The sequence below is a fragment of the Varanus komodoensis genome, unplaced genomic scaffold (genome assembly GCF_004798865.1).
Source record: "Varanus komodoensis strain SLA01 unplaced genomic scaffold, ASM479886v1 scaffold74, whole genome shotgun sequence".
Taxonomy (NCBI): Eukaryota; Metazoa; Chordata; class Lepidosauria; order Squamata; family Varanidae; genus Varanus; species Varanus komodoensis.
This window is the reverse complement of record NW_025336401.1, coordinates 2,785,407-2,811,139: the sequence shown is the minus strand read 5'-3', so window position 1 is coordinate 2,811,139 and position 25,733 is coordinate 2,785,407. Positions and strand designations below refer to the sequence as shown.

The window sequence follows — 25,733 nt, the reverse complement described above, 5'->3', positions numbered from 1 at the left end:
GCTTTCCAAGAAGTCCGCTTTAGCATGCGCTCTCCCGCTCGCTCTCCATTGTTGCGCGTGCACGTGGCGGGGAAAGGAGGCCGCCTCTCCATGGCCAGGCCCTCGCTTGCCCGGGCAGCGAGGAAGAAAGCGGAGGGAGTGGAGGGGAAGGCGAGGGTTGGGGCGCGCGCTGCAGTGCGCATGGGCGCGCGCGCGAGGGACGCCGGGGCTTGTAGTTCCCGGCGGCGCACGCCGCCACGAGGAGGCGGAGGCGGTGCGGCCGGGACACGAGGAGGCTGCAGCAGGAGTCCCGCGCGCACGCCGGCCAGCCGGCTTCCTCGCCGCTGCGGAGCGCAGGGAGCGCTCGGATCGCCTCTGCCGCCGGCACGCCCGGGGGGTAATTCGGGAGGGGATCTGCAAACTTTTTCCCTTTCCAGGCTGGTGGGCAGGATGGGGGTCGGGAAGAAAGGCAGCGGCCGGGCTGGCCCATTCATGCCGCTCCTGCCGCTTCTGCCCCAGGCTCGGAGACAAAGGGCCCCCGAGTCGCGTCCGGCCGGGCGCTCTCCTCCGGCTGCTGGGGAGGGCTTGTGCCTCTTTCCGGGGGGGGGGGGTCCTGGACCCCCGTCGTAACTCGCCGCGTCTAACTTGAGGGGGTGACTTCTTAAAAAGAAATCCGAAGAATCAGCGCAGGAGAGCGACGTCGCGATTGCGATTTTTCTTTCCTTTTGCACTGCGCGTTTGGAAGTTTGCAGCGGGGAGGGGAGCGGCTTTCCGAGGGTTCTTTGCAGAGCGACGCCTTTCACGGCCCCCCCCCCCGCGCAGGTTCAGGCAGAGTTCACGCGTGCACGGCGTGGGGAGCGCGGTTTTCCCGGGGGGAGCGCGCCGGCTGCTGGCCTTGGGCAGGGGGCGGGGGCGGCCTCGTGGTGCTCCCCGGGCGCGGAGGGCGCGCTACGCGGGGCGCTCCGCTTCCCGGCCATGCGGGCGGCGCATGGGCCCCGCAGCCACTGGGGGTGAAGGGTTGCGGGGGGGTCGGAGGAGGAGGAGGGGCGCGGGCAGTCCGGGCTTGGCGCGTTTTTGGGACTTTGAATGGAGGACTCGCTTTCCCACAATGCCGTGGCGCCCCTTTCTCTTTAATCGCGGCGCGAGGGGGCCGGGTTTGCGCGCGCGCTCGCCGCTCTCCGGGCTTGCACGTGGTGAGCCCTGCAAGGAGAGCGCAGGGAGGCAAGGCGAGGAGAGGACGAGAAAGAAGGGGTGAAGGGGGGCTTCCCCTAGGTGCCCCGAAGCCCTTCTCTCTCCCACAGCCCCCTCCGTTTCAGCCCCTGCCTCGCCGCTGCAAATGGCCACGCGATTGTCGGCTTCTGGGCCGCGTGCTCGGAGGGCCGGTCTGAACGGGACGCAGGTTCTGTTGTGTCAGGGTCAGGTAATCTCCAGATGTTTTCGACCCTGGCACCATTCTCCCCAGCGCCTGGCAAATGGGTCAGTGATGGGAACTGTAATCCAGAACATTAGAAGGGCCCCGGTGTATTGCAGCCCTGTGCAACGTTTTTATAGAAGAAAGAAGTTCGAGTCTCATTTGTTTCCCACTTCAGATTTTGCAAACTCTTCCAAGCTGCAGCCGTTTGAGCAGTGCCTCTGAAGTGTGGGAGAGCGAAGTAGTTGGCACATGCTGTCTTTAAGAGGTGATGAGACCAAGGAACTTGTGCATCCTTACTGTGGGGTGCCGTTTAAAGCCCCCTTTTGCAGAAAGGTTTTTGCTGCATTCTTTTTAGAGGCAGCTGCTTAGGACTGGGAGTTTAGGGCTGTTGACAAAAGACAATATTCTGCCCTCGCGTGTGTTTCTTGGGGTGGGGAATTGGGATGGGGCTGGCATGCCTTTTGTAGCTTGAACCAGTATAAGCTACGCCCATGTTTACAAAGTGGGGCAGGGCCCCTGCATGGGAGACCCCATTTGGATTGAGATAATCTTATTAAATATGTCAGCCCAGGCTTCCCGCTTTAGTGTTTGAGAAGGGCTAGCCACCTTTGTCATTGTAAGGGGAAAAAACACATACACAGGGATGCTGTAGTAAAGAATGATTTTGAAATGCTTCCAGTTGCCTCTCTTTTTCCTGCTCCCACCAGCCCCCCCCCCCCGCCAAAACAGATGGTCATCTCTGCTTTGGTGAACACAAGGCGCAAGTAAGCTGTTTGAAAGGAAGTGGATTGGGGGTGGGGGAAGATAAATACTCTTGCAGGCCTGTGAAGTCTACAAGAGACGTTACTGCTCGGTGGGACACGTAATGAGGGAGGCTCAGGTTTTGTGGCCAACATGCAGCCCTGACCCTGTGGGCCCACTCATTTCGAATGAGTGCTCCAGGCAAAATTCTGCATGTTGAATTTAATGGTTTTATCGCCATAGTGGAAAGAATTTGCATCATATTTGCCTTCATCTCTCGCACTGCATGCTTCCAAAGGATGGCTAGCTTGGAAAGGGCCTTGTGTTGTAAACTGGATTCGGGACCCAGCTTTAGCAAACAGCAGCCTGGAAGTGTGAAGACTCAGGGCCACAGTGCAGTTTCATGGCTGACTTGCAGCGTTCTAGCACCTTCCCCCGCAACACCCCCCCATGTGGAGCAGAGCGATTTGTAATTTGATTTATCTTTTGTTCCCCGACAACTTTACTGCTAGCAGTGCTGCCGATCTGTTTAGATCTGTTTAGCGAAGGCCTGCCTTCTGAAATGACCTCAACAGTTCTGACCATCCTAAAGAAAGCTATTTGTATAATCCAGCCAGTAGATCCAGATTGATTTGCTAGGCAAAGTTTGAATTAATTTATTTTAAAGGAGCAGCACTGGGAACCTCTCAGCCTGGCCTTCCCCAGCCAGCCATTCCAATACTTCCGGGGGCATCCAGCTGGGAAAGCATTGAACCATCTTGATCTTCTCCAGTTAGCACAGAAGGTCATTGTGGTGGGCTCAGATTTGGTAGACACTCAAGTTTCTGTGGGATGTGACTTCCCTGCAAAATTAGGTGCGGAGTTAAGAAGTACAATGCTTATGACCAGATGGGTGATAACTTCAACCTTCAGTGAACTCTTACTGGAGGGTGAGGATTGTACCTATACAAGGGTTCTTACAGGGGGATTTTGTAAGTACATCTCCCACCTTGTGAACTGATTCGAGTCCATATTTCGTGCTAATGAGTTCTCTTTCTCCCCTCCCCTTTTTCTTTCTTTCACCAGCTGCTTCATGGAATCTCGCTGTTAGGCCTTGCCTCTATTGCCCAACAGGTTGGCATTTGGAGAAGACGGCGTGAAGGCGCGGGGCCTCCGATGCTCTGGAGACGCCATCAGGGGCGCAAAAGTGCTTATAGTGCAGGTAGCGTGTAGGCATCTACTGCAGTGTCGGCACTTTAGTGCCACTATGGCAAGCGCATGGCGACTGCGGTGCGGGACTGGCGCTTGGGGGAACGGCGCGGGACACGGCCCGGCTCCGGCTCGCTCTGTGCGCTGCGCTCTGCCCCCTCGGGGTGCCACGAGGCTCCTTGCGCTAAGGTGCATCTAGTGCAGTAGCTTCGACCCTACTGCCCTGAGTGCTCCTTCTGGCACATGGAGCCGACGGTGAGTTTTGGCTGAGCCGAGCCAGCTGGGAGAGGTGCCGCCGCCAACCGCAGAAGGAGCCGGTGGGGCTCCAAGCCGGCACCCGCCTTAAGTGCCACTGGGGGGCAGAAATCCAGCGTTTCCCCAGCGCTTGTATGGTCCTTCCCCCCTTTGAACAGGTGAAATGCCCCTGCTAGAGCTTCGCAGTTGGCGGCAAGCTCTTCACTCCGAAGGGGGCCGGTCTTTGGGGGTTTAGCCCCTCTCCTTTGGCTCAGCCTGTCCCTGAATGGAGTCCCCCAGTGCTTCAGCCCCTGGCCTGGAAGAGGTTCTGAGCACACAGTGTTTAGGTTCAGAGATGGGATATGCTGCAGAACCAGAGGGAGATGGGCAGCTCAGGTGGGAATGAAAACAGCCTTCTCCCAGTAACCATAGTGGTGGGAAAGGAACAAGGTTCAAGGGCAGCTATACCAGGTTCTCAGTTTAAGTGCGGAACGCTGATCCAGATACCACATGCTTCATCGACGTCTGTGTTGACAGCCAGTGTGGTGGGTGGTGTGTTGAACTGGGGAGCTGGGAGACCCATGCGCTCTTCCCCACTCAGCTCTGACGCTCGCTGGGTGACTTTGGGCCAGTCACAGACCCTCAGCCTGGTCCGCCTCAAAGGGTTGTTGTGAGGCTAAAATGGAGTGGAGGAAAACCAGATAAACAGTCTTGGGTTTTTGCAAAGGGCCAGCGGCAGGACAGAAATGCAGTCTAATAACACAACAGTAAAGATTCACAAATTATATATGATACTAAAAATTTCTTCTTGTTTTCTTGAGAACATTAGTTATTGGGCAGACTAGAAATGTAATCAATACCTAATCAATATAATCAACCCTAATCTATATCCACTCCACTCCTCACAAAGTCTCTGGTTATGGGACGATGTATGTTTTTATTGCTATTGTTAAATATGTATACCGGGCTTGCAAGATTAGTGTTTTGCAGTAAATTGAGAACTTGGTATAATCTTGACATAATGCCTTCTTTGACAGCTTGGGTGTGCCACAGTAGTGGTCTCTTAAGCCAAGTGGAACTCTAACCCTGTGTGTTTATAAGTTGAGGGCATGTAGCTCAGGAGTTTGGGAAAAAGACCATATTTGGACTCTCGGTGCCCCCGAGAAATCAGGATAGCTAATCTGATGCCAAAACTGAAGCAATTGCTCAGTAGGCAAGGAATACTTGTGTTTTCCCAAAATATGTGCAGCTCTGCCTTTCAGTGATTTAGGCGCTTTTCATCACTGCTTAAAAATAACGGAGAACAAAGAGAGAGCAAGAGGGACATTTTGGCTGGCAGACTGTTGCACCCGAGCTAGTTATAAATCAGGTTAATGGGGAAGTTGGTGCATCCCTTGCTTAGATCCAGTGCCGCTCTTCTGCTTGCAAAATGGATTCCCTCCCCCTTGTTGCAGCACCCCCCCCCATTGCTCCTGAGACTCCCTCTGGAGCAGCCTTCAGGCACACACAGTGACCTGCAGTGGGGAGAAAAGGACAGGTAAGCCCTGCTTGCTAGCCAATGTTGCTCTGACGCCATCCGGACGAAGGGCAGCGGGTGCTCTGAGTGCCCCCCTCTGCCTGACTCGTGGCTTCTTGGCTCATCTCCAGAAGGGTGCAAGGACAGCTCTAAAGATACAGGTTGGGTTGGATCTGAGTCAATCTGATGTGACTGCAGAAAAAGGTAGACACTCTCTTGGGCTGCGTTAATAGAGGCATAACTTCCAATCACGTGAGGTTCTGGTCCCCCTCGTTTTGGCACTGGTGAGGCCCCGTCTGGAGTCCTGCGTCCAGTTCTGGGCACCACACCTCAGGAAAGATGCAGACAAGCTGGAAAGTCTTCAGAGGAGGGCCACAGCGAGGATCCAGGGCCTGGGAACAGCCCTGCGAGGAGAGATGGGAAGAGCTGGGCATGTTTAGCCTCGAAGAGACAGTGGGGGAGATAGGATAGCACTTGTCAAATGCTCAGGGTATCGCGAAGAGGAAAGCCAGGTTCTCTTCTCCATCATCCCAGAGTGCAGGACACAGAATCATGGGCTGGAGTCTGGCTAGACATCAGGAAGAATTTCCTGACAGAGCCGTACTGCAGTGGAACCCAAGACCTAGGGAGGTGGTGGGCTCTCCTGCACTGGAGGCATTCAAGAAGTTGCTGGACTGCATCGTTTAACTGGAGTCCTGTGCTGAGCAGGGGTTGGACCCAATGGCCTTGTCGGCACCTTCAAGTAATATTATTCTATGGTTTCATCATATGGGGGTTTATAGGTTAGGATTATGACGATGGCAGCTAGTACTATACAATACATTTATATATTGCCCATAGCCAAAGCTCTCTGGGCAGTTCACAACAATAATGATAGAATCATACACTCAAGTCACCCATCCCAATTCTGACCAGGCCTGACCCTGCTTAGCTTCCCAGATTAGGCAGGATCTAGGGCTAGGGTTAGGCTCAGGCACTTACCTGTGGGTGAGAGTTCTCCTGAGCCGTGCTGAGTTGCATTGGGAAGCCCAGAAATTGGCCCCCGGGTCCACCCAGACCGGTCTGGTGGGCCCTGTTCTGGGGGCTCACTGGGGTTTCAGGCAGGGTTTTTTTCCAGCCTTCCCTGGAAGCGTGGGACGGATTCTGCCAAGGCCCCTCCTGCTGCTCTGCTGTGGATAGAGACTAGTCCTGTAGCCCCTGGCCCGCTGGCTGCCAGTGATTCACCGTGGCCAGCTTGCTTGCAGAGCTCCGACTCCCGCCGGCGCCCGTCACGACAGCTTCGCAGGCGTTGCGGCTTCATCCTAGCAGTGGCAAAGTGCTCATAGTGCAGGTAGTTACTCCCAGATCTACTGTAATGTGGGCACTTCCAGTGCTGCTGGATTCCAGGCGACGTTCGGCCCTCGGAGGTGTGACTGGCAAGATGCGTGCTGATCTACAGTCCGTTTTGCAGGTTTGCATCTCAGCTTGGTGTCCGTTGCTGTGCAAATCCATGCAAAACTGACTGTGGTGGTGAGTTGTGAGCAGGAGAGGCCTCCCAGAGAGGGCGGGAATGGACCGGGGCGGGGAGAGTGGCTTCCTCGGTTCCCAGTCCTGCTGCCTCCTCAGCATCCTGCGCTTCGGGAAACGGACTCCTCCCCGGGTTGGGATTTGTTGCATTACTTGTGGGTCCTTGGAACAGTATTGCACTTGTCCCGGCCTGTGGAGGGGGAAGACATTCTTCTGGGGCGTCGTGAGCGGGTGGTCAAGGGTTGCCCTCGTGGGAAGCCGTGTTTTGCTGTTGTCGGGTGGATCGCGATGCAATTTTGATTAGATTAGCAGGACGAAAATTGCACGGTATCCATCTGTAAACCGCAAGACCTTTATTGCTGACAAAGCTCTTGTCAGTACTGGGGGCGGGGGGTGCCGGGGCGGGAGGCTGGCAGTCGTGAAAGTGGTCGGCTGCGTTGGGAAATAAACATAACGGACAGGTGGACATGTCCAAAATCGACGTTGTATCTGTTTTTTACATAGCAAGTTGCAGTCCTGGTTTTACCATTGGCTGCAAGAAAAATAAAGTGGAGAATTTGATGGGTGAAGTTTGTACAAATTACGTGAACCCCACGCCATTTCAAATAGCCAATGCTTGAGTTACGAAAGACTGAACTGAACGTGCTTGGCATGAGAACGGCGTATGGTTCTGTGACGTACACAGTGTTCAAACTCAAGTGTGATGCATTCGAATACAGCAAAATGGAAATGCTTTAGGAGAAGGTTATTTAACCCTCAGATGGAACCTTTATTCATTTGTTAATTCAGCTAAACCAGGCATGCTTAAACACTTGGGGAAGAAAAGTCCAAGCGTCCAGTTGGGCGCTGTTGGGTTTAGCCTATAACAAGGGGATGCCAGAGCCAGGTCACCTCACATCAGCTTGCTTGTTCCCGGTCAACACATTCCATTTCGGAGAAGTTCTTGCAGGGAGGTGCTGCAGCGGCTGGGAAGGTTAAATGGCTCCCGGACACTGGCCTATTTTGGCTTGAGGTTCTTGAAGTTACCGTTGGCAATGGTAGTCAACCATTTTTGAATTGTGAAAACGCAAAAAGCAGGTAACCTCCCAGGAATGGGAGATGAGTGGCTTTGGCAGCCCTTGAGTGCCAATTTTTGGAAGATGGGGGAGGTGTGAATAAATTCCAGCCAGCTGGACTTGGCCTCCAGACCGGAAGTTCTGCTCTTCTGCAATGAAGTTATTGCCTCGTTGGGGGAAAAGGAAACCCCTCTTCCATCAGAGGGGTAAAAGCAGTTTATTCAGCTAAAGTAAGCCAAATTATTCTCATGCCGGCTTTCTGGTTGCCTCTGGAATGGTTGGTGAAAGCAGACGTCCTTTTGCAGCTGTTGGAGGAGGAGGAGTGAACAAGGCCGCCAATGTGAAGCGATAGCTCGCTGACAAAGGAATAAGCCAAATAGTGCTGGACAATTGTGTTAACTCTTCCGTTGCATTTGAGGACTGCCACCTCAACCCTTTTGCCTTACAGCACTCAAGCTTTTGTCACAACTTAAAAACATTTAAATATATAATTAAAATTAGCTCTTCGTTACCAGGAATGGCTTGGGAGCAAGAGAAGGTCTGGGCAGAAATTGGAATGGGTGCTGTATTGATTAAACGCAGGCATTCCTACAGTTGTAGAAGCCATAAAATAAAGATTGAATCTGACTTGCATCTCTAGTTCTAAAATTCAAAGGTTGAAAATGGATTTGGAAGAAGGAACGACATGTAAAGCAGGATTAAAATCCTTGCTGATATATGAGTTGCAAAATGGATCATGGAAGAAATTTCTATGAAGACTTTCTACCACATGATGGCAGGCTATTTCTAAAAATATATTCTTTGCTGAAGTCAGTGCCACAAATGCAATCTTTGAACCTACAAATTTCATGAATTGTGTTTCTATTGAGCAGTAGCCAAAGATTTCTGGGCAGTTTACAAAATTAAAACCTTAAATACATTATAAATACACATGCACAGAAAACCGCATGCACCTAAACATGCAGTTAAAAGTTGGAATCGTGCAACAGCTTGTATATTTCAGAGCAGGAACCCAGTAGAACGTAGCATTTTGCAACCCGGAAGTTGCTTCCCCGTAAGAGACTTGGGCTAGTTGTGATCTTGGCCTAACCTACCTCACAAGGTTGTTGTGAGGATAAACGGCAAAAATGTGCCACTGAGCCCCTTGAAGAAGGCAGCCGCTGCCTTGGGTCCGGTGCCCTCTGAATATTTTGGGGTTGAAAGGGGCATTGGTGAGGATAGAGGTGTAGCCCAAAGCTACTGGAGAGCACCTGGTTGGGGAAGGCTGCCTCACTGCTCATTCTGGAGTGGACCCAAAGCCGGCCGGTCCTGTCTACATGGACTGGAGAAGCGGACTAGTGTCTCTGGTGTCTTGGGCCACTTCTGAGCACGGACGGGCCACACATTTGTGGGGAGCGCTTTCCATCAGCCTCGCTACCTTAATTTCTTGATGAGAATTGCAAGGGACTGGAAGGTGAATGTTCTCGCGGTGCAAGTTCTCTGTGTTGAATAATGCTTCACTTGCCTATTTCCACCAGCAGAACCAACTCGGCTGCCTTTCTGCCAAGTTACTTCTTTCCCTTTGTTCTATAACCAGTCAGCCCATCTGTTCCAGAAAGCCTTCTCTGCCCCCACAGCAGTGCTTCCAGTTTTTAACCTCAGTTATGCATTTAGACTTTCAAGTACCGCCTTGGAAGCTCAGTCTGGTTGGCACAGTTTTGGTTACACACCTAGAAGCTTTCCCAGTTGCAAAGCTTTGGCTTACAGCCTCTTTAATCTGCTAGTCCTCTTGCTTTTGGAACTGTTGTAAGCCAAGAATATTGATTCTTTCCTTGCCAGAGGCTAGCTGGATAACCATGTGAAATCAGCAGCGGGTTGCAGTTTCCCCAGATGGCTGCCAAAGCCGATTGATTTGGAAAGCTGAAGCTGATGTTGACGTGAGTGACAGTTCTTGAAGCAATGTTTTTACTTCGGCATTGACTTCTATGCCAGGAATTGAAAACAAATCTAGATCTGTGTAAGGGCTTTAGTTATATATTGGCGTGCACCCTTCCAAAGATCTGAGGGTCAGTGCCACTCTGCATGCAACAATCCTGTGAGGTAGGTTAGGCTGAGGAAAAGTGACAATTCTAGGGACCTGCACAATTCCAGGGTATTGTGTGGACACACGCTCAACCTGAGCAGAATCAGCATTTTTGCAATTTGTCTACAATCATTTTTCCCTCCAACTAATTGCCTAATCTGGGATTGATTGATTATCAAGAGTTTTACGCGTTGGGAATTTCTGGGGTGCTGCCTGAGCCTGTCCAGGGCAAAAACGGCTAAAGAGCATGCTTCTGGTGAGGCGCACCGGGAATTCTCATGGCCAGATAGCAGCAGGTAACCCAAAGCAAGGGCTGCAAGAGGCAGGTGTTAAACAGGAGCCGGTCAAGTCACAATTGAGTTGGAAGCGGCCAAGAAAGCCAGCAGGTCTGACTCCCTGCCAAGTTACTCCTTCCCATTTAGATGACTGCCCAGTTTTTTTGTGGGCAACCCCCAACCTTCCTAGCTAATTGGTTCCATTGTACTGTTTTGTCAATGAAGAAATTTTTTCTAGTCTAGCCTGAATCTAAATTAAATCTGTTTCTCCGTGTCCTGCACTCTGGAATGGCCAAGAAGAGCTCCTGTCCTTCCTTTGCGACGGCCTTTCAGGTACTTGCAGAGTGCCATCATCTCTCCCCTCGGTCTTCTCTTCCTGAGATGAACATGCCCAGTTCTCCCAGTCTTTCCCCACAGGGCTTTGCCTCCAGTCCCTGCATCATCCTCGTTGCCTCTGCACCTATTCCAGCATTTCTACATCATGTTTAAACCTTGGTGCCCAGAATTGGACACGGGAGTCCAGGCGAGGCCGGACGAGCTTCTCGTGAAGTCCTTGTTCTCCCAGTTTTTGCAAGGGCTTCTGAGCTGCACCCTGGCCTGGCACTGAGCTTCAGAGGGCTGGCTCTTAGCCCTGTGCGGCTAATGCCAACCTGTTGCTTCTCCCAAACCCGTTGCTCATTTCCCCCTTTGTCTGCCTTTCTGGTGGACACTAGCAGTGCTTTGGGAGTGGAACTGGGGGGTCTGTGGGGTTGGAGGAAATATGTGTCCCCCTCCATCCTAACCCCCTCATGTCTTCAGGGCAAACAGTTCTCATTGCTGCTTTTCTTGCTGCTGGTTTTATACGCAGTATGTGGGTGATTCCATGCTGTACATGGCTTCCCTTCTCCCCATTTCTGTGGGTGGGAGCAGCTTGTGGGGTGGGAGAAGCCATGCAGCTTGTGGAGACATGAATCGATAGCGTGGCCCTCACCTTGCAGCCCCCTCATCCATCCCATTTCTTCCTCTTTAAAAAGAATACGAGGGAGATTTGGGCATGGAAGCCAGCGTGGGTGCTGTCCGGGTGTGTTGAACTATAATACCCATTATCCCCAGCTATCACATCTTGCGTGCCCCAGGGTGGGGAAGACGAATCTGAATGTTGAATTAGAACTTGGGAAACACGGGATCAATTCTCAAGTTGCACCCAGAGTGGCTGCTGCACATTAAAGCGTTGGCCACTTTCCAAACTTGTCCTCTGAAGCGAAGCAGGACTGTTACGTGATGACTGAAGAGCTGCAAGTGGCAGTGGTTTCTATGTGCAAAGGAGGGAGATGAGTTGCAGGAGGTGTCCTAGATTAAAAGGGGGAAAAGAACTAGGCTGGGTAGTATGGCCTAGTGGTTAGAAGGAATGTAACCTTGGAACAGTAGCCTTGTCTTTGGGCGGTAGAAAGTCCTCTTCCTTGAGTTTCCAAGGCCCATGCTGCTCCTGAATAGGGAAATGCACTGCCCAAGCCGAGCAAAGAATGCCTTGTTACTTGGAATGAAGACCCCCAAATCCTCACCCTGGCAATTCATAGTTGGTTTCTTTGTGAAAGCTTGCCTTCTGGAAAGACAAGAACCTTTATAGGGCCTATTTCCACCTCTCCCGCGCCTTCTGGTGCAGCAGAAGTATTAGAGAATAACACATTGTCAAGAAAGGCCTCAATGAAATCACATGAAGAACTCTGTCCCGAAAGCATGTAGTGATGGCCGAGGCATGCCAAATATATTTTTAATTTTGAGAGAATGCCGTAAGTGATAAAAGAGCTGCAACCAAAACCTCAGATCTATTATCCGCATAGCAATGGGGCCAGCCGATCGATAAAAGGCCTCCAAGGTGGTGCGGCGTGTCCAGTGTTGTGAGAACGATGATAAATCTTTTAATAGTTTTTCAACTCCTCTTTGGAAGGAGACAGCTGAAGCACTTATCCTTGTGCAAACACAACGGCGTTCGCCCTGTGCAGGCCGTGCTCCCCCTCCATTGAAAAGGAGCGCCTCGTGTTTTCGGTGCGTTTTGCCATCACCATCACACTCGGGAAGCGCTTCGCCAGGCAGGTTTGCTGCTGCTGGCCCAGACTGGCCTCTGTTGCTGGTCTCTAGCAGTTACCCTGCACGCATGCTTTCCTCTGGGACCCTTCCCGCTTGCTGTGGGCGTCCAGATATTAGCATTAAAAGGAAAAGTGCTGCTCCTTTTGGGGTCCATGAGAAAGTAGTGACTATCCCAGAGGGATCCAGGGCCTGGAGCAGGGGGCTGTGGACGCGAGTCCCACCACCACCATCATCTAAATTTGTTTAAAAGCTGGGGTGGGACCTGGGCAGCAATAAAGTAAAGCAATGTGCCCTTTGGTGGCCATTTGAGCCCAGATTCCTGGGTGCCTCACCCTCTTCACAGCCCCCGTGGTGAAGCCGAGGTGCCCAGCCTCTCAATTCAACGGCTGAGCGTGTCAGAAGCTCCCGGAAACCATCTTCCAGGGTAAGAAGGGTAGGAAGCAAAGTGGACAGAGCTAAAAACGCCAGGTTATTTTGCCGCCATGCTTTCCCTGGCAGTGACTATCTCATGAGAGGCATGTTGCTATTTTAGAAAGGTGGAAAAGGAAAACAAAAGAAAAGGCCCCGTGTAGAAGCCAAGCCTGTGGAGGTGAATTGGGGGTAGGGGGGGGCCAGGCCGGGCCTGGGGGAGAAGACGGGGCCACCAGATGGGACAGGCTTGGCCTGGGGCACGGTGATCCCTCCCTCGCCGGTGTGTGTGCTCCAGCCCTGCCTCTGCGTGGGAGGATGGGCTGCCACCGGGGAGCGGGCCTGCAGCGAGTTGGTGCACGGCTCAAGGCACGTGCGTTCAGGGCTGGGGGCCAGTGGTTTGATGTTGCCCAGGCCACTGGGACACACGTGACACCAGGCTGCAGCATGACTGATGCGCAGGCAGAGCCGGAATCCGCAGTTAGGGGGAATGGGAGTTGCTGCTGAGCCACGGTGGCTGCCTTGGCGGAGCCCGGCCGTGGCTCGCTGACGCCAAGTGAGGCAGGGCAAGAGCCCGCAGCTTGCTGCTGGGCTGTGATCAGGGGCTTATGCACCCCAGTTTGGGCTGGGCCCATCCCAGTCACAGTGCAGCAACACCCACGCGTGACTGTGGGTCATGGTGTGGGCTGAACTCAGCCTGTGGGTCTGATCTGTGCAAGGACCGTCTGCCAGCAGCCTTGCTCCATGCTGCTGTCTCCTCCCAGATGGATCCTTTGAGCGGGAGACATCTGGACTGGGCAGGGGTTATATTCCTATCTCCTCTTTTGAAGGAGCCCAAGACAGCTTCCCTCCGATCTTCACAGCAACCCTGTGCAGGAGGTTAGGCTAAGAGGCAGGGACTGAGCCACACCTAGCCAGACATTCTGGCCACGGCACCACCTGAAGCCACACCTGGGGTCTTTTGCATGCAAAGCAACGCTGCACTGCTTGGCCCTGTCCTTCATATCCGCCCCAAGACTGCGCCCTTCATTTCCTGGCCTGACTACAGACATCACTGCTCATTCCTCCTGCATTTCCAGCTGGCCTGTCACCTTCCCAGACGTCTGAGCTGACAGGGATACCTGGAAGTCGCAAGGACAACCGAACCGTAAAATTTCCTACAATGCTGAATATTATTCATCATGTGATATGCCACAGTGCTGATCACCCGCTACTAAAAGCCTGTTTGATTTCTGTTTATTTCCCACCAGCCCCATTAATGATACCAGCTTCTTAAGAGAGACTTGCGTAGTAAAATACATCCTGCAAAGTTCTTGAGCAGGTTATCAGATGATCTTTTCTCTCTTCTTTTGTTAAGATAGAAGCATAATTTAAAATTTTCCATACTCTCCTTCTTGTACTTTCGGGTTCTTTCCATAATCTCCTCCTCATACTATTCTCAGCAAGGCCTCGAAATCTATAATAATCTATCTGTATGTTGCAAAAAGAAATGGTTTTCGTTAAAAGAGAAGAAAAGTACCACCATTTGTGATTAGCGGCTGCGTTGCTAGGAATGACTTGTTCTGTGGATTCGCAGATAATAGCTGCATTTATCCTTTTTTGTATTAAAAAGTCTGATGTAGTTTACTTAATTGCTGTATTATTAAAACTGACAGTGTGCTTGAAAGAGTGCAAGGCAATGGAAGGAACAAAGCGAGCTGTCCGACAAGATCTACCATTTGCTTTTTGATGGAGCTCAGTGACTTCATTCGTACAACTGACACCAGCCCGGCAGCGTTAAGGGCCAAACTGCACAGTAAACACAAAACCTGCAGCTCCAGGTCTCTTCGAAGGAAAGTACCTGGGAAGGGCGATTTCCTGGTGGGTGGACAAAGCATTGCCCTCGAGCACTTGCGGGAGAGAGCGAGAGAGAGAGCAAGATGGCCATGGTTTTGTGACGTGGACATCATTTGGCCCATGGTGCAAAACCTGTTAAAAGTTTTGGGAGGTGGGAAGAGTTTTGCTCCTGGGAAAGACCAGATTGGGAACTCTGCGTCCTGGTGGCGAGGGCAGTTGGTACCTTTACCCATGGGGACTTTTTTTTTAGCAATTTAGAAATGCATATGGGGTGCTACCTTAGTGAATCATTCATCTACGCTTCTCTGTTTTTTAACTTAATAACAGTTGGAATCGCCCGTGGCCAGGTTATCCTGACCCTCTGGCTGCTGGACCCGGGCCCATGTTGCCTGCACCATCTGAATGTGCCTCACCAGCATCCACTGCTAACCGTGATCCCTACTGGAGGGGGGTCTCGCCCCACACCTTCCCGAGCAGGAAGGCGATGTGTTGTGCCAGTGAGGGAACTCTCTAGTGGCTGGCGATGTCATTGCAGGCATCCATCACGGGGGAGACCTTTACATTGATGTCCATGAATGTGTTTTCAAAACAAAAATAACCCATGCTGCACAGCCTTAGGGTCCCCATAGTATGCATGCTGTGCTTCAGGCACCAAGGCTTCCATGCTCGTGAAGTGGTGCTGGCAGACAGACACACCAACTCGCAAAGCCTCTCCACTCCTCCTCGATGCAGCAATCATGACTTTGCCTGGTTCTGCACACATGTATCTATGTCTCTGCATGACACAGTGGTTAGTTCAGCTTCTTATATGTATTTACAGGCAGTGGGTTCATCTGCACAGTGTTGGAGTGTGTGTGTAGCATCTAAACGGTGCATAAAGAGCAAGGATGGGGCTAGCTGACCCTCTGAGAAAGGTGAGGAAGAAGAGGAGGTTTCAAGCACTGCAAGTCAAAATGATGAATTGCTAAAATTTATTGGTGTGGTTCACTGAAAGCAAGAAATAGCTTGCTTTGTGGGACTCCTGTGCAATTACCTGGCTTAAAATGGGTTGGGAGACCAGAATGAATCATCCCAACCTTGCAGCACCTGCACTGGTGACTGAGATGTTTCCACATGCAACCCAAGATTCTGGTACTCGCAACCTACTTGTGGGCTTCCAGAAGACAGCTGCTTGGCCACTGTGTGGACAGAACGATGGACTAGGTAAACCTTTGGTGTGATTCAGTACGGCTGTTTTATGTTCTTATTACTTACTTATATCCCACCCCTTTCCCTTTGTGGAACTCAAGGTGTCCACATGTGGCTCCCAGATGGTTTCCCCTTCACGCTCAGGCCATCTACTTAGCATCAACATGGTGGATGCCTTAGAAACATAGAAACAGAGCGAGTCAGAAGGGGTCTCCTGGGCCATCTAGTCTGACCCCCGGCTCCAGCCGGCTCTGCTCACGACATGCCCACCATGTGCATGTCCAGCCTATCCTTGAACACCCTCACCAATGGGGCCTCAACCACCTCCCGTGGAAGCCCCTTCCATACCCTCGGGGTCCCAACTGTTAGGAAGTGCTTCCTGGCATCCAAACGAAACCTTGGCTCCCTGAGCTTGGCTCCGTTGGAGCGCGTCCTGCATTCCTCTGCAGGGGAGAACAGGTCTCTGCCCATCTCCATGTGACATCCCTTCACATACTGTATGTCGTATGTGAAGGCCTTATGTACCTTCAGGCCACACCCTGAACCTTTTGTTACCTTTAAAGCTCTTAGGAGTCCAGAACAGCTCAGATGCTGCCTAGGGGTCAAAGCATTGTGCCGTTAATTGACAGTCTTGATAGTATTTTAATTATGTCCATCTTGTTAGATGGTTTTGAACCTGCTATATCAGTTTATTGGGACTGAATAAGTTAGGTCTGTCAAAAGTGGAGTTATCCCAAATCCCTGAATATATGATCGGAAAGTCTATCCAAGGAACTGTAAATACAGAAGACTGCCTTATCCTCCACCAGACCCAGAGTTCTTCTAGCCCAGAATTGTCTACAGGGACTGGCAGTGGTTCTCCAAGTTTTCAGGTGGGAGTTTTTCCAGCCCTTTTTGGTGATGCTAGGAATCAAGCCAGGGGCCTTTGACATGCCAAGCATGTGCTCTACTTCTGTGAACCTGGATTATATTATCCTGAAATGTTTTTTTCTAGATTAAAAGCTAGCCATTCCAGTGTTGTTAAGTTTATATCCTGAGATGTTGCCCATATTCCCCAAGAAGTTCTAAAGTCTTACCAAACATTTTTCCTGGAAGTTCCAAACTAGAAAGCTTCATCAATGCATGTGTATCTATCTCGCCATAGCTATACTGGTATCAAACAGGCCTTGTTCCAACTTTAGTGCAGATACTTTGTGATGGTCTGATAGCTTCTTCTAGGGTTCCTTCTGAAAGGTCAAACAGATGGAGCATGATAGGAGACATCTTTAAGCTAAAAAGTGTCAGATCTGACCCTATTCACAAAGACAGAACCTGTGGAGTTAGCACATACCATTTTCATCAATGTTATGGATTCATCACCTGATCCACATTCCAGTAAAACCCGTACAGATTGCCCCACTCTACCCTATCAAAGGCTTTTTCCACTTTAGGAAACAGTAATCTGTGGGGGTTTATCTCCTGTCTTAGCATTTGCAGGTGCTTTCCGAAGCAATCTTTGTAACCGAAGCATAATGTTCAGTGTTAATCCTGCTGAAGGTCATGCTATGTTACTCTGGTTGCTGTGCTTCTGTTTAATGTGTTTTACAGTGAGCTTTTGAAGTACTTAATGTATTGGGTTAGGGGGATGTTATCTTTTATTGACTACTTCAAGTATGGCAAGTGGGACCTGTGATTAAATGTTGCAGTATGAAGCACTCCTACTCAGGGCTTCAGGCAGAAAGTTTTGCCCTTTTCCAGGATACTCTGTTCCCCTTTCCTCAACAGTTACTCAGTTGCTTGGTATTCCACAGCCACTGGGTATGCTCAGCGTTCAATAGGCTGTTAATTTGTTTTTTTAGCATGTTCCCTCCTGTTTGTTTTTCCTGATTCTTAAATATCTATTTCTGCAAATATGGACAAATCCTCTAAACTAGCTAATGCTTTCCTCTTGTTTGCAGAGTGTATCCTTTTGGCCTCATAAGGATCCACACTCAGACTACAAGTCTGCACTTAGGCTATTAGGGAAAAGTAGATTTAAAAATACGATGATTAAGAGAAAAAAAACATTCAGTGCCCAGCTCCTTTCCTTTGTTTATAGGTCTAACCTGGCTACACTTTTGTAGCTCAGAATAAGCAGGGTGGATCACGCCTGGAGAGCTGCTGCAGTACAGGAGTTACATGCAGGGAGTAACCAAGTTTCAGGATAGTCAAAATAGTCTCTTCATTTCAGGTGGTAAAATGCTGGCTTTTAATAGCCAGAAGCAGGCTCTTAAAGCAGTCTGCCAAGAAGCTGTTGGGTTAAATAAAGTCTCGCGCTATCCCAGCAGTAGCAATTATTCTGCAGCAGATGTTGACATTTTATTCTGAGGTCCCAGAATTAAATGTCAAGTTATTCAGGTTTAGAATGTAACATTTACATTTTTCCAAATGCTTCTTCTGCAGCTGCATTTCTTTACATGCCTGGCTGCCTAAGGAGGCAGGGCAGCCATGGAAGAGGGAATGCAGGGAGAGAGACTCCTGGGAAGGCCCCTCTTGCAAGCAGGTTCTCTGGAGAAGCGGCCATCAGATATGTAACCTTGCAGGGGTACTGCTACAGTGTAATTTCCTGCCTTTCCTATCTTATCTTCCCCAGTTACAAGAATCCCAGTTCTTGTCTCCTAATTTTTCCAAGTATGAGCTTATTCCCAAACAGAGAGCATCAGTGCAGCTGATGGGTGGGCATCAGACACTGAACGTTGTTATTTTATTTAAAATTCCTACACCATGTACAGAAATGGCAACCACGCTCTCCAAGTAACATTCTTTCTGTAAAGGAAATGCTCAGCATCTGCTGGGAGGGAGGAAACAGAAAGCAGCAAGAAGAACAAGCCCGACATGTTTCAGCACCAAGGCCAGCTCCTGGCAAGTAAGGCGGTTGCAACAAAGATGGGGGGTGATGGGAGCCGCTTCACCCCACAGGCGACCGCCTCTTCGGAGCCCAGATTCCGTTTCTGTTGGTTCCGGTCCCCTGTTCCAGGAGAAACAGCATCTGGCTCAACAACAGAGGCCACTTTCAGCTCCCAGAAGAGCTTGGCTGACCCATCCTCCTCCTCTGTGTCCAGCCTTGAGCTCAGAAAGCCGCAAAGATAACGAGATGCGTTATCTTTTCTGCAGCTTAATGAAAAATCCCAGTCTCTTCGGAGCATTGCATGGGGGTGGAAAGTATTATGGATCTCATTTCCTTTGCCAGGGCAAGCTTTGCTGCTTACCATTCGATCACACTAGAACTAGGCTGCAGCGAGGGCTGTAATGCAAGCGACCTGTCACGAAGCAGCAAGCGAGCGTTCGAGCCTCCCAGGGACCTTCCTGCAGTTTGGAAAAGAAAAGAAAAGTAGGCAGAAAGAGGAGTCGCTTGGTTCAGTATCAAACCTTACCCTCAGATGGATCCTCTCTCCTGGGTTTATTTTGTTTGTTTGTTCTCTGGGATGACGTCCCAGATCTTTTTGGTAGCGCCACTGTTGCAAGTTGGGCTGTGCTGACTCACCCCAGTTCTGTATATTTAGCCAAAACATTAACAAGCTCATGTTTCCCACAACATATGGATGAACTTTTCACCAGTGTACACTGTTCTCCGAGCCTAGTTTGGAGGAAAGGCAGGCAGGCATTACATGCCATCTGGACAAGATAATCTTTTTTATTTACTCTGAAGAGGAGAGTCGGAGAGTTGCCCTCATCTTTTGCCAGTTTCCCTCTGAATGTTCTAGCTGTAAGTGGAGTTCCCCTTTGTATCAGTTACTTTTCCAATCTTCCCCACCCCTCCTTTACAAAAGATTTGGTCTATATTTGCCGATACAAGCCTCTGTTTTGTCAGTTTTCCACTGAGATTCCCCTCTTTCTCCTTGACTTCCATCTTTGCTTTTTCGTTTTTTTAAATGGATGACATCTCACAGGATTAGGGGTTTTTTTATCCTAAGTCATATGGAATAGCACACACTTCTCCAACCTGGTGTGTCCAGATGTGTTTAATTACAGCTTGAATACACCTGGAGGGCTCCAGGGTGGGACAAGCCAATATAATACATTCCCCAAATGCAGGGATTCCATATGGGGACTGTGTGTTTCTCTCCTTCTGACAGTCTGTCTCTTGGAGTAGATACATCGATCCCCAGCGATGGGCTTACTTTTTCTCCAAGCATCAGAGAATCATTCTTTGCTCCTATAAGCACTTCTTATCCACTTTCAAATTGGAGCTGCTTTACTTTAGGTAGACTTCAAAGGAAAAGCAACAAACTAGAAGTCTCTGTGATTAGCATTTCATGAATCTGAACACCCAAGAGACCTTGCACATCTTGAATGTTCTCTCTCCCGCACTCCGCCAATGGAGGTTTTGCCAGTGGGAACTGGGCTCTCCCCCACCTGCCCCAACCATTTTGTTTCTTTTAAAATAGTAAATTAACACGGACATTTCTGCCTATCCTGTAGCACAAAAGTTATTCAAGAAGAGCCACTTGTGGGCACCGTTGGCAACTTCAGGATCTGCCTCTGCTTGTGTGTGTGATTTGTCTGCAGCAATTATTACAGGAAGGATATAGAAAAGTTAGAGTCAGTGCAGCGCAGGGCCACAAGGTTGGTGGCCGGTTTGCAGGGGATGCCGTATGAGGCGAGACTGAGGGAGCTGGGTCTCTTCAGCCTGGAGAAGAGGAGACTCAGAGGGGATATGTTGGCGACATGCAGGTATGTGAGGGGATGTCACACGGAGGTGGGTAGAGACCTGTTCTCCCCTGCAGAGGAAGGTGGGACGCGCTCCAACGGAGCCAAGCTCAGGGAGCCAAGGTTCCATTTGGATGCCAGGAAGCACTTCCTGACAGTCGGGACCCCGAGGGTGTGGAATGGGCTTCCACGGGAGGCGGTTGAGGCCCCATTAGTGAGGGTGTTCAAGGATAGGCTGGACATGCACATGGTGGGCATGTCGTGAGCGGAGCCGGCTGGTGCCAGAGGTCAGACTAGATGGTCCGGGAGGCCCCTTCTGACTCACTCTGTTTTCTATGTTTCTAATGTTTCTATTATTAGCCAGGGGTTTTGCTCCAGTTGGTGGAAACCTTTCCTACTCTTTCCTTAAGGGCCTGGGAGTTGGACAACCTTGTCTTCTTGCTGCCAGAGTTAATTCCAAATCCCTCTCAACACTCAAACAGTTTGGATAGACTTCCAGCCTCCAGGCAATTCTCACCGCTCTCCCCAACACTTTTTTTTGTCTTTTCTTACTGTGAAAAAGCAAGCTTCGCCTTCTGTGGTTGGACCATGCATGTCACCCAGGACCGCTCAGCTCTAGCTTGCTAAAGGCTGGCCTGGTTTATGCCCCACTTTTACTCGAAATATCCTAGGCGGATTGGCTGTAAGTGACCCACTGCCCCACTTCATGGGGCAGGCATCCCTTCCCGCTGTAGCAAGGTTCACAGTATCTGTGTAACATTTGAAATGTACACTGCAGGCATGAAAAGAAAAGCAGCCTGGGACAGGCCACTGCAGTAAATCAGGCCATAAACTTGATGTGGGCTGGTGACTTAATATAGGAGGGTGCCGGAGACACCTTGATTGTTCAGACTCACCTGTCTTCAATCCTAGAGGCTGCCAGGCCATATCGCACTCTGGAAATGTTTGATTCTGGACATATCAGTCTTAACACAGTGGCACATGGAGACGCCGTTCAGAAAGTTACTATTGATTATATTTTTAGGATGTAACCATATATAGCTGGCACCCTCAGAAGACCCAGACACAGAGAATTCTGAGATGCTCACACCCTTCTGGGCTGAAGCTGGCAGGGTGGGAGATGCAGCAAGTGGTTTTTGCTGCTCTCTCCTCCATTTTTCAATCCTTTGCTGGACAAAACATCTGCCCATCTGTGGGAAGAGGCCAGAGGGTCTGGGGAACTTGCCTCCTGGACCCTCTGGCTTCCTCCCCTCCTTACCCATCACTATGACACCTCCCACTCCGAGGTCAGTTTCCAACTTCAGAGAGGCAGCCACTGCATTTCTCTTTGCACCAGCTGCAAGAAAGGAGAGCGGGGGCAGCAAATCTCCAACTCTGCCTTTGAAGATCAGAACATTGTACTGGACCTTGGAGGTGGAATCTGAACCATCCTATGGTCCCTGGAATGTTTACCCAGGGATTTATTTATTTATTTTTAGATTTCTATCCTGCCTTTTTCCTCAAAGGGCTCAAGGCAGCTTACATCATTCTCCTCCTCCATCTTATCCCCACAACAACAGGTAGGTTGGGCTGAGAGTCTGTGACTGGCCCAAAGTCACCTGGTTGGCTCCATGGCCGAGCGGGGACTCAAACCTGGATCGCCTGAGTCCCAGTCCCATGCTCTTCACCACTACACCACACTGGGATCATAAGATCACTCTACTCCAGTATTTTTACCTTGCTTCTTAGCTAAAAAGAGCCCCCAGCATGTAGTCTTTGCAGGTTTGCAATTTTAAAAAATCAGGTGCTAGTACAGCATGCAAGGATCATCAGTGGGGAGGGAAGAGGAAAAGAGCAGGGTTGCAGATGTCATCTCCCACACTTTCCCTAGTGTATCCCAGAATCCCCTGTTCTCGCTGAGCTTAGCCAAAATCCTCACAGTAGCTGGAGGAACAGTATTTTTGTCTCTGTTATAATGCAAAATTGTTTCTGGTGGCTTGATCCACTGGGGAACTAAGATCCTGCAATTTAAAAAAGAGGGGTCTGCTGGAGAGGAAAACATGAACATTTACCACTCAGTCTGCAGTATTACCATCCCAAGGCCAGACTTACTGGCTTTATAGGTGGGCCAGTTTTAGATGGTAATATATATTCCCTTCACTCAGAATTTGCAGTAACCTGTCTTTAGGGTGGCCACATGTTCTATTTTCTGGGGGGCAGTTCGCTATTTGTTGGCATCTCGCATTTCAAGTCTGGCATAAAGGTGCAGCTCCCTAAGAAGGGGGAACTGCAGGGACCCCAGGGCACCTGGGTCCAGAGAGCTGCCCCGAGGGTGCTGCTGGTGCCAGCTGTGCACAGCCACTTCCACTGCACTTTTGTGTGCCAGACGCACACGCATGCAGAGAAACGGCAAGGGTGTGTGCCTGGACGCTCAGTCATAAATTAAAGCAGGCGCAGAAGATGCCGGGTGTTGCCTCCTCCTCTGGTCATCTTGGGAGGAAAGGCAGCTGCAAGAGGCCCCCGGAAATGACTGGGGGACCTTCCGAAGAAAGAGGGAATTGCTCTGGGGCTTTTCAATTCAGAAAGAAAAGAGTGGAGAAGTAAAAGTGGAGTGACTCAGCCAGCCCTACTGAGGTTGCCTTCTACTCCGTGACTGCTGGCTGGGAATGATAGGACTTGCAGCTCAACCCATCTGGAGGGCACTTGCTTGAGGAAGATTGGGATAGAGAGGGGCTGTGGCTCAGTGCCGTTGCCATGGAGTCATTTCCAACTGATGGCAACCCCGTGAATGGAAGCCCTCCAGCATATCTTGTCCATGACAGCCCTGCTTAGCTGTTCGAAATTCAAGGCTGCGGCTCCCTTTATGGAGTGAATCAGCCAATGTGATAGTCAGCCTTCTTTTTTTCTGCCTCCAGCTTTCTCTAGCATGATGATCTCCTCCAGTGAGTCCTGCCTTCTCATGATGTATCAAAAATATGACAGTCTTAAACTGAATCCCTATCAATTCCAGGAAGTGCTGGAAAAAGTCCTGCCTGAAATTCTAGAGAGCAGCTGTCAGTCAGTGCTGCTGCTGACAGTCATGCAATGAGGTCATAGAATGAAACTGACTAGTCCTGCAGTGAAATTGACTTCTAGAAGGTTCTGGCTATGCACTGAAATTGACTAGTCCTGCAATGAAATTGACTACTAGTTTGTACCAGTCATACACTGGGGTCATGCAATGAAACTGACTTGCTATGCAGTAAAATTGACTAGTGCTAGTTACCGAACTGACAAGTGGGTATTTTTTTACACTCTGTGTAACAAATGTAAACAACAGCTGATCCTGCAAAATGACTGGTGATGATTTGGCAATTCATGGAGGAGAAAAAGACGTTTACCAGCGGCTATTAGTCAGGATGGCTGCTGTATGTCTCTAAATACTACTGCTGGGAACCACGAAGGAAACAGTTTAGAAGGACCACTGACTTTATGACCCACTTGAGGTATTCCTGAAGGCTGCTAGGAGAAGCAAAATATTGGAGCCAGATGGATTTCTGGCCTGATAAGGCCTCTTTCTATGTTCTTCTCTGAAATAAAATCTCCGCTTGGACCAAACACTATGAAAAGAGAATGTCCGGGAGTAGAATGCTTCTTGACCTGCAAGCGCCACAAAGTGTCTATGACCACCATCACCAGCAACATGCCTTCTTTTTGTCTCGGGCGCAAGACTGGATTGCAGGTCCTGCGCAGAAATGATGGTCTACGTGCACCGAGATAACTGCAAAGTGCTCCTTCTGCAGGGGCAGCAGCATGGGAAACAGCAGCTCTGCGTCATGATGAGAATGAAGATGTTCGCAAGGGGCAGCTCATCAAGGTGGGGTCCTTGCAGGTCTGTGAGCAGCCACCTGTCTAGTGCAGGAGTGCCCCCATTTTGCATGCATGTAAACTTTTATTTGTGGAGGCCTTATTAGAATGAAGACAGGCACTTGCTAGTAGTTTTTAAATGTCAGTGAATACAACCCTGCCTCTTACCTGCTCTTCCTCTGCCTGAATGCAAACGACCAACACTACACTGCACAGCCCGAAAATTAAAAGGACAGGCCACATTAGGAAAATATGCTAAAATTCTAGAACCTTATTTCCAAGGAAAAACAAGCCATTTCCAAGCCACCAATCTGAGAAGAGGAGGTTTCAAGTACCATAAACCAAATTTATGAATGAATGGTTAGCATGTATTGCTGCGGTTCACCAAAAGCAAGAAATACAGAATGTCACTGTCACTTTAGCTTGTAAGGGGGTTTTGCTTTTGATGGTTTTTTTTTTTTTGGAAATCATTGTGCATTAACACCGGCGAATCTGTGCTGGACATTGCACTGGGGGGTTTGTTATTCCAGTGTGGGGTTTTCACGTACCTGCTTAAGCCAAGTCCTAGAACGGCTAGATTGCCTTTCTAGGGGGCAGAAGCCCATTCCATGCCATTTCCCCATCACACATAGAAATTTCTCAACTTCCTGAAGAGAATTCCCAAATGCAGACTTAGGGTAAAAACAGAGGATTTGGAAGATGTAACGCCATGCTTGTTTAGTCAGAAGAAAGTCCTCCAACTCTGCGTCCCCCAGCCAGCAGTGCAAGCGGCTGTGGGAGTGCACCTTGCCGGTGTAGGTTTATGGCCACGCCAGTTTTTCCTAATCTGAGTGCAGACAGATGTTTCAGGCAGCAGCTCCAGGCAGCACCAGTGTAGTCCAGAACATCTGAAAGGAACCAGGCTGGGGCAGCTCAGCGATGTCTCTTTGATGCTCACTGTGACTCCAGAGTAGGCCCAGCGATACAGGGGCTTTAACCCTTTCCTCCCATAATCACTCTCCCCCTGCAGTTTCAGGTTCCAAATAGTGGTCTATTAGCTTCTGGGAGCTAGCAGTAAACTCTTGGCAGTGATGTCTGTCTTAGTCTGATGCATACAGAAAATGTGAGAGCCTCCAGATGGTAGAGGCCCTTCCTGAATTACCGCTTTTTTGACTTGGGAGACACTTTGGTAGTCATGAGGTCTAGCCCATCCCGTGCAGGAATGTTGAAGCGGCAGCATTTATGATAAAGGGTTGCTTGGATTCCCCTGGCGAAGGCAATCTCTTCCATCTTCCAGCTATGCTTTCCACACACTGGTTGGAAAAACAGCAGCAAAAATCAAGCCCGATCCACCTTCTTCGTAGCTCTCCAGAAAGATCCATTGCCAGGTCTTCCCTTCCTTGTTTCCTCATCAAGCTAAATGTCCTTGATTACGAGGAAAGGAAAGTGCTAGCCGTGACCCGGGGCAGTGCACGTTCGGTCCCCGCTTGGCCGTGAAGTTCGCCGGGGGACTCTGAGCCTGGCCTACCTCACAGGGCAGCTGCGGAGAGCAAGAGGAGCGCTTTGGGTTCCCTGGAGGAGAAGGATCGCCGCCTCGGTTTCACTCCGATCTGGGCAGCCGGCTGTGTGGACGGGCGGCGCCTCTGCGCTCGGGCGCAACCCTGGGGGCATCGCGGGGCTCCAGGGCCGCCGCGGGGAGACCCCGCCGGCCTCGCCTGCGCCCCGCGCGCCGCAGGGACGCGCCCGGACCTGGAGCGCCCCTCCCCGCGCCCCTCTCCCCGCGCCCGGCTGG

At 50.4% G+C, this 25,733-nt stretch overlaps 1 protein-coding gene across 1 annotated transcript in view; it reads left to right on the top strand.

The window, feature by feature from the left end:
* The first annotated feature begins 23,850 nt into the window (after nucleotides 1-23,850).
* The window catches only part of GPC3 (glypican 3), a 148,299-nt gene continuing 146,416 nt past the window's right edge, over nucleotides 23,851-25,733 (top strand). Inside the window, exon 1 of the mRNA XM_044452720.1 lies at nucleotides 23,851-23,972. Coding sequence (XP_044308655.1) covers nucleotides 23,851-23,972 — 122 coding nt within the window. The remainder of the gene's footprint in view (nucleotides 23,973-25,733) is intronic.